We start from the raw sequence: 12,042 nt of genomic DNA on the forward strand, positions 1-12,042 counted from the left end.
TCGTTTAAAACTTTTTAAAAGTAAATTTTCTTTACCAACTTGAGGACATTCCCCTCTATTCCTAGGAGTTTTTATCATGAATGGGTATTGAATTTTGTTAAATGCTTTTTCTGCATCAACTGATATATGATCATGTGATTTTTCTTCTTAGCCTGTTGTGATGGATGTCATTGATTGATTTTCAAATGTTGAACCAGTCTTGCATACCTGGAATAAATCCCAGGTAAATTATATACTTGTAGTATATAATTTTGTTTATACATTGTTGTTTTTGAGTTACTAATTTTTTTTTTGAGGATTTGGTTTCTATTTTCATAAGAGATACTGGTCTGTAGTTTTCCTTGGCAATGTCTTTTTCTGGTTTGGGTATTAGGGTAATACTGGCCTCATAGGATGAGTTAGGAAGTGATCCCTCTGCTTCGATTTTTCTGGAAGATATTGTAGAGAATTTGTATCATTTCTTCCTTGAATGTTTCATAGAATTCACCAATAAATCATCTGGATCTGGTGCTTTTTTTTTGGAGGGTTATTAATCATTGAATAAATTTCTTCAATAGGTATAGCCATATTCAGATGGTCTGTTTGTCCTTGTGTGAGTTTTGTGTCTTTTACAAAATTAGTCCATTTTATCTAAAGTTATCAAATCTGTGGGTTTAGAGGTATCTGCAGTATTCCTTTATTATCCTTTTAATGTCCCTGGGATCAGTAGTGGTGATCTCTCCATTTCTGCTGTTGGTAATTGGTGTCTTCTCTCTTTTTTCCTTGGTGAGCATGGCTACAGGTTTATTAATTTTATTGACCTTTTCAAGGAACCAGTTTTTGGCTTTATTGATTCTCTCTTGTTTTGCTATTTTCAATTTCATTGATTCTGCTCTTTCATTATTTCTGTTTTTCTGCTTGCTTTGAGCTTAAATTTTTTTTCTTTCTCTGGTGTCCTGAGGTAGAATATTGGTATTGATATCAGATCTTTCTTCTTTTCTAATATATGCACTTAATGTTATAGATTTCCCTCTAAGCACTGGTTTCACTGCATCCCACAAATTTTGATGATATATTTTCAATTTATTTAGTTCAAAGCAATTTTTAACTTCTCTTGAAACTTCTTCTTTGACTTGTGTGTTATTTAGAAGTGTGTTGTTTAATTTCCAAATAATTTGGGATTTTCCAGTTGTCTTATTTTTATTGCTTTCTAGTTTCATTCCACTGTAGTCTGAAAACATACTTTGCATATTTTCTATTCTTTTAAATTTGTCGAGGTGTGTTTTATAGCCCAGAATGTGGTCTATCTTAGTGACTCTTCCATGTGATATTGAGAGCAGAATGCGTATTCTGCTATTGTTGGGTGGAGTAGTCTATAAATGTTAATTAGATTAAGTTCATTGCTAGTGCCATTCAGGTCAACTATATCCTTATTGATTTTCTACCTGCTGAAGTTCATGAACAAGGGGTGTTAAAGTCTCCAACTATAATACTAGATTTGTCTATTTTTCCTTTCAGATGTATCACTTTTTGCCTCATGTCTTTTGACACTCTATTGTTAGGTGCATCCACATTTAGGATTGTATGTTTTCTTGGACAAAGGACTCCTTTATCATTATGTAATGCATCTCTTTATCTCTGATAATTTTCCTTGTAATGAAGTCTGCTTTGTCTGAAATTTATACAGCTATTCCAGCTTTCTTTCTTTCTTTTTTTAAATTTATTTATCTATTTATTTTATTCAGCTGAGTTGGGTCTTTTGTTGCTGCATGCGGGCTTTCTCTAGTTGCGGCGAGCGGGGGCTACTCTTCATTGTGGTGCGCAGGCTTCTCATTGCGGTGGCTCTCTTGTTGCGAAGCACGGGCTCTAGGCACGCAGGCTTCAGTAGTTGTGGCACGTGGGCTCAGTAGTTGTTGCTCGCGGGCTCTAGAGCGCAGGCTCAGTAATTGTGGCACACGGGCTTAGTTGCTCCGTGGCATGTGGGATCTTCCCAGAGCAGCGCTCGAACCCGTGTCCCCTGCATTGGCAGGGCGGATTCTTAACCACTGCGCCACTAGGGAAGCCCTCCAGCTTTCTTTTGATGAGCGTTAGCATGGTGTATCCTTCTCTAGCTATCCGAGTCTTTATATTTAAAGTGATTTTCTTGTAGATAACATATCGTTGGGTCTTTTAAAAAAATCTATTCTCACAATCTCTACCTTTTTTTTTTTTTTTTTTTTTTGGCGGTACACGGGCCTCTCACTGTTGTGGCCTCTCCTGTTGCGGAGCACAGGCTCCGGACGCGCAGGCCCAGCAGCCACGGCTCATGGGCCTAGCCGCTCAGCGGCATGTGGGATCTGCCTGGACCGGGGCACGAACCCGCATCCCCTGCATCGGCAGGCAGACTCTCAACCACTGCGCCACCAGGGAAGCCCACAATCTCTATCTTTCAATTGATGTATTTAGGCCATTCACATTTAAGTGATTATAATATAGTTGGATTAATATCTACTATGTTTATAACTGTTTTCTATTTGTTGCAATTTTTGTTTCTCTCCTCTCCCCTTTCCTGCATTCTCTGGTTTTAATTGAGTATTCTATATGATTCCATTTATCTCTTAAGTATATCAATTATACTTTTTAAAAAATGTTAATGGTTATGCTAAAGTTTCCAATATACACTTACCACTAATCTGATTTCACCTTCAAATAACATATACTACTGTATATGTAGTCTAGTACCTTGTAACAGAAAATTCCCAATTCCTCCCTTCCTTCCCATGACATTACTGTCATGCATTTCACTTATCCATATGATATAATTACTCAACACGTTGTTGTGATTATTACTTTAAATAATCTTTAGATTAAAAATAAGAAAACTAAAAGTTTTATTTTACCTTCATTTATTCCTTCTCTGATGCGCTTCCTTTATGTAGTCCAGGTTTCTGATCTATATAATTTTCCATCTCCTTGAAGAGCATATTTAAACATTTCTTGCAAGCCAAGTCTGCTGGAAATGAATTCCCTGTGGGTTATTATTTTAAACATTTATTTTATTTATTTATTTGGTTGTGCTGGGTCTTAGTTGCGGTAGATGTGCTCCCTTAATTGCAGCATGTGTGCTCCTTAGCTGCAGCCAGCAGGCTCCTTAGTTGCAACTCGCTGGCTCCTTAGTTGTGGCATGCGCACTCAGTTGTGGCATGCATGTGGGATCTAGTTCCCTGACCAGGGATCGAACCAGGGCCCCCTGCATTGGGAGCATGGAGTCTTCACCACTGCACCACCAGGGAAGTCCCTTCCCTGTGGTTTTATTTGTCTGAGAAAGCCTCTAGTCTCCTTCAGTTTTGAAAGATAAATTCTCTGCATATAGAATGCTAGGTTGGTGGGTTTTTCTTTCATCAATTTAAATATTTCATCAATTTAAATATTTCTTGCTTGCATGGTTTCTGAAGAGAAGTCTACTATAATTCTTGTCTTTTTTCCTCTAGAGCAAAGGTATTTTTCTCCCTCTTGGCTTCTTTGAAGATCTTTTCTTTATCTTTGGTTATCTGCAGTTTGAATATGATATGCCTAAGTGTAGTTATGTTTTATTTTGCTGGCATTTATGCTACTTGATGTTCTTTGTGCTTCTTGGATCTGTGATTTGGTATCTGTCATTAATTTTGGAAAGTTCTTGGACATTATTCCTTCAAATATTTCTTCTGCTCTGTTCTTTCCCTCCAGTATTCCAATTATGCATATGCTGAACCTTTTGAATTGTCCCACAGTTCTTGGATGTTCTGCTCTGTTTTGTTGTTGTTGTTTTTGCTGTTATATTTTTCTCTTTGCATTTCATTTTAGGAAATTCCTATTGTCTCATCTTCAATTTCACTGATTTTTTTTCTTGTCCATGTCTAATCTACTGATGAGCCCATCAAATACATGTTATACTGTCTTTTATTTCTATCATTTCTTTTTGATTCTTTCTTAGAGTTTCCATCTCTCTGCTTATATTGCACATCTTTTCTTAAATGTTATGTACTTCTTCCGTTAGACTTTTTGACATACTAATCATAGTTATTTTAAATTCCCTGCCTGATAATTCCAACATCTATGTCATATCGGAATCTAGTTCTGATGCTTGCTCTTCAGATTGCATTTGCCTGCTTTTGGCATCTCTTGTAATTTTTTACTGAAAGCCAGTCACATTGCTTTGGGTAATAAGAACTGAGATACATTAGCCTTTGGTATAAGGATTTATGTTAAGCCGGCTAGAAGTTGTGCTGTGTTTGTTTCCTCCAGCTGCAGGAGTCAGAAGCTTCAAATTCCTTTAATATCCTGGTTTTGTCTCCTCTCTTGACTTTGGGCTTTCCTAAATACTTATCAGAGTTTACATCTTGCAGCTCTTTCGGCTGTAAGTCACTGTTATTTCACTGGAGCTCTGTTGATGTGGTGGTATGATCAGGGAGGGGAAGTGTTCTATAATCTAATGATTAAAGTTCTTTCTTTTAATGAGACTGTCTCTCTGGGCTATGACCTTCATACACGTTTCTCCATTGGTATAGCTTTTACCCCTTCTTAGGTGAGAAAGCCTGGAGGTGGCTGGAGTGGGAGCAATACACTTCCCCCAACATAGGTAAGACCGGAAAAGTCTTTTCCCCTGTAGGGGGGATCTTTCTTGGATCTTCACCATGAGAACTTGGAATTTTTGGAGGTAAAAACCATGAAAGGGTTGGGGGTTTCTCCCAAAACTGTGGCCTCCAGAAGTTTCTCACTTTTGTGCTAGTCCACACTCAGCTTCCTGAAATTCATCAAAGTAACCATTTAAGTGTTCCTCCCAGTTTGTGGCTGAGGCAGCTTCTGTTCCAGATAAACAGATCTTGGCTATAACTCTCTGGTTTCACTTGTGTCCATATCCCAGGGTGGTAGGTTGCCCTGCAACCTCAGTTCTCTGATGGATCCAAGCAAAGTCACTGGTTTTCAGGTGTTTGGCTTTTTCTTGTGGTAAGGATGGGAGGGATGACTTCCAAGCTTTTTACATGTTGGAGCTGAAACCAGAAGTCCCCTACATATATCTATATTAGCCCACCCTTTTAAATGTATGCTTTTGTTTTTCTTATAATGTACATTATATGTTAGGATAACACACACACATAATTTAAAACTAATAAGAATATGTACAGTTGCATGTTCAGAATATTTTAATGATGGAGGTATACAATAAAAAAAATGTTTGCAAACCACAGCACTCAAAAACTGAGGAAATGGTCATCTGTTGCTAATTGCTGGGAATCCATCACTGACAGATCCAGTCTCCATGCTAAATTATAGCCAAACAAGTGACCGGAAGTCTTAGGTCCCTAAGTTAAAGTGACAGAGCCGGGACAATTTACCCTTTGTTCATATTAACCAACAAAAACAGATCTCAGATACTCCAGGAAAGTAGGTGGTGGGAAGGGGTATCTAGGTAAATCTAGCTGTTCTATGAATTAACCCTCAACAAGTTTGGTAACTGACCCTCACCAAACAGACATCTCTCACGAGGACAAACAACTGAGGGTCCCTAGGCTGGGGGTTTCCTGGAGGGCGGGCAGGGACGATTTCCTATTTTTATTATATCCTTAAATCCCCCAGCCCTGTGCATACTTGGAAGCTCAATTAATGTTTGGTGAATTTAGCTGAGGTAGTATTGAAGGTAAATGTAGTATATTGGGGACTCTCTACTACTGCAAAAAATGTAACTCCATTCAAATACCTGGACCTCTAAGCAGATGGAAGAGAAGGCAGTGCAGTTGCTACTGCCTTTCCAAGTAGTCAGCCCTGGAATTGGTGGCAGGTGAGGAGATGAGGTGTGCTTCTGTACCTATAGACACAAGGAGAGAAATCTATCCTTGTGACAGCTAAAAAGTGTAGCTATAATTCTAGTATTTGAGTTACTCTATAATATATTCCTTATAACAGGGCATGACATTCAGTAGTCAAGTGTCCCAGCTGGCAAGTAACAGAGGCCCAACACAAACTAACTTAAACCGAAAAAAAGCTCTATAACTTGAATGTTCAAAAGTGATGATCAGGTTTAGACACACACTGAATCCAGGCCTCAAACAATGTCATCAAGACACAATCCCTAATATCATCTATTTGTCTATCTACCTGTCTATCTATTTATCACCTCCGACCTCTCCACCCACTCCCCCATCTGCTTCCTCTGAGTTATCTTTATTCTCAAGTGGGCTAACTTCACAAAGGGGCAAAAATGGCCACCAGCAGCTTCAGGCTGACACTCCACCAGCTTAGTAACTCCCAGAGGAGAATGTACTTCTTTCTCAATAGTTACAACGAATGTCTTGGCCCATATCTCACTGGCCCAGATTTGGTCATGTGCCCATCCCTGAACCAGTCACTCTCACTCTAATTGCCCTTAACAGCCATCTGGATCTGGGTGAAGAGGGAAGCCCACCAGAACAACATGGGCTGACAGTGGTGCTGCTCCCCAGTTGAAAATTGAGGTGTAATGCCAGGAGAAAGTGGTATGTATTTTAAGGAGGCAAAACACTGGGGAGACAAAAATAACATATGTTGACTATACCGTAATTGGTTTCTTTGTTAAGAGGAAAGAGTCTTATTTGGAATAATGAGAGTTTTATATTTTATTAGTGGGAAATGGTTTTTAAAGACCACATTCCGGATGTTGATGTTTTCTTTACTGCTAGATTTTTACTGCTTCTAGTTTTTTTGTTTCTTTTGTTTTAGTGCAGAGAGAGAGAAAATTTTTTCTAGGGAGACAAAAATAAATCATGAGTTATATATCCAATTCAACTTTAACATTGCAGGATTGTTACTTAAGTCATTCAGTTTTATCATTTTACATATTTTCTTTTACACTAAAAATATCCTGGTTCCTAATGACATTAATGTACATTCTTATTTACCTTATCCTACATGTCAAAGTTCTGAAGTAATAACAATGTTATTTTTCTTTATTATGGTTCACATTTGTTTATGGTTTTGGTTTTTGACCTTAGGCTATATCCCAAAAGGAATAAACAACCAAAATTTTATATTTTAAGTCACTTGAAAGAATTCATTTTATGTGTGTGGCCATGCCATCAATTTGATAAGCAGTTTGGTTCCTTTGCTTCAATTTGCTTTCAGCTTTTAAAGATTGCTTTTTAAAATTGTATTTAATTTTGGCTTTTAATTCTATAAAATTTACATGATTCCTAAGTCAAAACTATTTTCAAACAGTTATATTCAGAGTTTTACTTCCATCCCTATATTCACCCCCTTAATCCTTCCCTCTCCTATAGGTAACCTTTTTAAAAATTATTGTTTTGGGTTTATCCTTCCATTGATTAAGAACTTCAGGCGGGATGTGTGTATGGTGTGGTCTAAGCATGACTGACTTTCCATCTAGTAGGAGAGAGAGATTCCTGAGTGCAGGGAGCTTCAACTCATGTGAGTATACCAGCTTGTTGTGATGGGGGAGACAGAAGGAGAGGGCTGTGTCACTGGGATAAGCTTCTCGAAGCTGTGAAGAACGGTGTTAAAACAAAAACACAGAATCTACAATTATTTCAAAAGTTAAAAAACAAAGCACGGGGACTTGCCTGGTGGCGCAGTGGTTAAGAATCCGCCTACCAATGCAGCAGACATGGGTTTGAGCCCTGGTCCAGGAAGATCCCACACGCTGCAGAGCAACTAAGCCCGTGCGCCACAACTACTGAAGCCCGCGCGCCCTACAGCCCACGCACCATGACTACTGAGCCTACGCACGGCAACCACGGAAGCCTGCATGCTGCAACTACTGAAGCCCGTGCACCTAGAGCCCATGCTCCGCAACAAGAGAAGCCACTGCAATGAGAAGCCCGCGCACCACAGTGAAGAGTAGACCCCGCTTGTTGCAACTAGAGAAAGCCCGCGCACAGCAACAAAGACCCAACGCAGCCAAAGAATAAAAAATAATAAAAAAATTTAAAAAACCCAAAGAAACCCCAAAGCATGACAGATCCAAACAAAAACAAGAGCACCCTCTGTTGGTCTCTGTTGGAATACACATAATTGGTAGTGCCTGGATTTGAAAACTGCTCAGGCCAGGGGTGTCCTATTGGGTTACCTTGAATAAAGAACGCACTCGCCAGAAAAAAAGAAGAACGCACCCGCCAACAGATGGGGAGGCCTCTGAGGCCCACACCAAATTTACCCTCGGCTCTCCCCAGCTTTCAAGTCCTGTGGCCCTTGGGACATATGCTGATACTAAATATCTATGTTACCATGTCTTGGGGGAAAAGATAGTTACTTTCCTTCCTGTACCTCTTTTCCCTGGCAGAGAAAAAAAAAAAGCAAGAGCCATGTTTTCTATTGTCCCTCCAAAGCTATGACAGTAATGACACTGCCCTAACTCTCAAGGTGCATCTTTACTCAGACAGTGTATCAGTGTGAGGGAGCAGTGTGGAACAATGGGAAAAGAAGCCATGTATCTGGCTTCTCTCACTTACTAGCTGTGTGTCCTTGGGCAGGTTTCTTAACCTCTCTGAGCCTTGGTGTCCTCATCTGAAAAACAAGAATGATAGTATCCAATTCATGGGCTGTTTCTGGAGGTTTAAATGGGTGGTATGTGTAAAACTCTTGATATGTGATGCCAGTACTACGTATGGACCTCAGTAAATAATAGCTACTGCTACTATTATTATTTCCTTTTTGTTTCACAGGAAATTTGTGAGAATCCCCGATTTATCATTGGCGGAGCCAACAGAACTGACATCTGTCAAGGAGATCTAGGTAGGAAAGTCCCTCGGGTCATATCTAGCCAAACAATCAAGGGGTGATTAAAAGGTGTGATCCCTTCACAGTAAGTAAAGGGACAATAACCTGTGTTTGCTTTTAATGAATTGGGGGGAGGAGGTTTTGATAACATTACCTTATACTCATTTATCAACGCGCTGGTGATTGCTTCATTTAATTTCTGTCCTTCCCACCTTTCTCACTAGTTCTTTGCCTTGTGTCACAGGAGGTGTGCCTCATTCCACAGCCTCCTCTCCAGAGTCTCCAGGACACTCACACACCCCACTCAGCGAGACAAAAGCCCTGCTTTTAGCTGTACCCACCTTCCTTAGAAGTCAGCTCTGAAACTGTCCATGTACCACGCGTGCCCCTTGGGCACATGGAATCTATATGCTCACAAAATGTGCTTTTGTAACTCGAACTCTTGTTGAAATTGCCCCAGAATAGCTTCATATTAAAGGAGTCTTTCAACAAAGACGACATTTGCCATGTGGATGAGCGTCCAATTTTCTGTCTGGTTGGTTAGCTTGTCTGCTTCACCAGTCTTTCCTCTGTCTCAGCCTCTTGTTCGGGAAGTATTATCTTTGGTGTGGACTGTGGGAAAGCTCTGTGAAATAAAGTTGGAGAGACATCGACAAACACAGTTTAAAACTTGTGGGAAAAGGGCACTCAAGACCAAATGAATTTGGCTAATCTGGCCCCAGAAGGAGAGGCTGAAGAAGTTTTGGATATCTGAGCTCCTGCACTCGAGGGAAGACTGCCTGCAGAGCCCTGGGCAAGCTAATAATCTGGGCCTGTTTCAGAGGAGAGGCTGGCTGCCTGGGGGGGTCTGGGGGGGGCCAATGGTGGGAGGAGGGCTGTGGCAGCTCTCAGCCTCCCCTCTGCAGTCTCAAAGATGCTGTCATATCCCACAGAGCGCAACGAAGGCCTTGTATATAGTCTGTGCTCTGTTAGTGATCCAGGCCTGCCCCTTGGGCATTCACACACGCATACACACACATACACAGGGCAAAGTGCCGCCTCCAACTACTAGCCAGCTTTCCTTACAATATAAATGGGCTGCACTGATGGCTCTCAGATGCTCAGTCTCTGCCAAGGTCTGAAGGGGAAATGGACTCACACTGCAAAGTTACAGGGCAGGCAGATTTCCTGTGGGTGTTGGAAAGAATGACCCAGTTATGACCCCTACTGCCCCATCTCCACTGAGGTCCAAATGGAGGTCTGAGCTTATGTTGCAGACAGAGGAATTGCCTACAGCTTTCAGGAAAGCCAGTCACAAGGGAGTAAGTTACCATGTTGATCACATGGTCCAGAGACTGCTGTCACACTCCTTCCCTGGGTTGACACCTCTGTAAGGTCAGATCTGGAAGTGGGACAGTGAATGCCAAGTGAACGCCCTTCTCCAGAGAAGTAGAGCAGCCGATGGGGATGGAGTCTCCGTCTTCCCTGGAGGTGTGGGCCCTCCCGTGACCTGTGCCGCGTGTTTGCCTGCAGGGGACTGCTGGTTTCTCGCAGCCATCGCTTGCCTGACCCTGAACAAGCGACTGCTTTTCCGGGTCATACCCCATGATCAGAGTTTCACCGAAAACTACGCGGGGATCTTTCACTTCCAGGTGAGGTCAAGGGAGTGTAGTTAAGAGGGCCAGCTGCTGTCTACTCACCACTGGTCTCCCTGCCTTCACTTCCCAGTGGCTCCAGGAAAGGTTCCCACCCACCCTCCGGACCATGGATGTGGGCAGTGATCCCCTTCAGGCCTCAAGCCTGTGAGGAAGCAGTTGTTTATCTCTTCCTACCCTCAAACCCCTACACCTTCCGCTAGGCCCCAGAAAGGTTGGAGGATATCCTGTTTGCTGACCTGTGGGTCTATTTTTTCCTCTCCAGCTGGCTGGCTTCTGTGTTATTACTGGCAGCCCTTCTCAAGTAAATCCCTAAGATACTAGCACTGGAAATCCAGAGGGCCCTTTAGGTTGTAAAGGAAATCCCATCCACAGCTGCAGCTCCTTTTTACTTGTGTCCCTTAAACACAGGTCAATACCAAGACTATCACGCACCCTTTCCAGCCTCTGGAAGAAAAGTCTGGTTAATCTGGGAACTAGGCTTCTCCTTCGGCCCAGCAATGAGTCTTTTGGTTCCAGAATCAATTCAGCCATTGGAAACTTTCTGGATCCAAATTGTCCTGGCAAAGAGCCAAACCCTGTGCTGGCCCAGAACTGAAATGAGCTTCGTGTGTGGGCATCTAGCAGATATTGGGGTTCTGAGGCATCAATCTGTCTCCAGCCCTTAAGGCTCCAAATGTCCTGGGCTGACCCAGATCATCAGTTGATCTCCTATCCCAGGACTGAAGACTTCAGAAAGGGTCTTCTCTGCACGTTCAGGATCAGTGTCCTGCTGCCGTCCCAGCTCCGGCAAGGCAGCCGGGCCCTGAAGTTTGTTTCTTCAAAATCAAGCGACTCACCTCCCTCAAATATTTAAAAGGTCTGATATCTAAAGGATCATAAACACAAAGACCAGACAGATTTTTGCCCTCTTGTCCGTAAGGGAGAAAATGTCATTAGAAGGAAATTAAACTACATTTGGATTTCTTGGGTCAAAACTGATTTGTTCAAAAAAGAACATCATCCAGAATTGAGAATATTGGACAGTGTTCCTGCTTTAGCCAGAGTATATTCTGGGTCACTTTCCTTTTCCACGTCAATCCTTCTTCTTCAGCAGCAATTTCTACCTTATTTGTCATCAAGAAATACAGAAATCATACATCATCTTCACCTAGACCAGTGGTTCTCAACCCTGACTGCATATCAGGATCAGTTGAGATGCCTAAAAATACTGATACCTAAGCCACACCCCAGACTTACAGAGCAGGAAAGGAAAATCTCAAGCCCTCAGGTATGTAGGGAGCGCCTACCGTCCCCCATACCGAGCTGGGCCGGGTGGAAGACAGGGTGGTTTGTAAACCACTTCTTGCCCTCAAGGAGCTCCCAGTCCCGTTACAGAAAGAGTCACACACGCCAAACCCAAGGTGCTTGGTATTAAGGAATGTGGGGTAGGGACACATTTCCCAATGGTAATCTGAGGATGTGACTCTGTGCTTGACGCTTCTGTGCAGTTCTGGCGCTATGGAGACTGGGTGGACGTGGTTATTGATGACTGCCTGCCGACTTACAACAATGAACTGGTTTTCACCAAATCCAACCACCACAATGAGTTCTGGAGCGCTCTGCTGGAGAAGGCTTATGCTAAGTAAGCAGCACTTTAGACTGAGAGGCAGGGCTAGAGGCGAGGAGGTGGACTGCAAAATCCAGCCCGTGTGTGTGTGTG

General features: G+C 42.1%; 1 protein-coding gene across 4 annotated transcripts in view; it reads left to right on the plus strand.

Moving 5' to 3' along the window:
* CAPN3 (calpain 3) overlaps positions 1–12,042 on the plus strand; it is a gene marked incomplete at both ends in the record, with an annotated part of 47,665 nt that overhangs the window by 15,420 nt on the left and 20,203 nt on the right. For all 4 annotated transcript variants that reach the window (XM_082834894.1, XM_082834893.1, XM_082834895.1 and 1 more), the window contains 3 exons: positions 8,652–8,721; positions 10,219–10,337; positions 11,831–11,964. In XM_082834894.1, coding sequence (XP_082691020.1) covers positions 8,652–8,721; positions 10,219–10,337; positions 11,831–11,964 — 323 coding nt within the window. The remainder of the gene's footprint in view (positions 1–8,651; positions 8,722–10,218; positions 10,338–11,830; positions 11,965–12,042) is intronic.

Source organism: Leucopleurus acutus (genome assembly GCF_964270905.1).
Source record: "Leucopleurus acutus genome assembly, chromosome: 1".
Classification (NCBI taxonomy): Eukaryota; Metazoa; Chordata; class Mammalia; order Artiodactyla; family Delphinidae; genus Leucopleurus; species Leucopleurus acutus.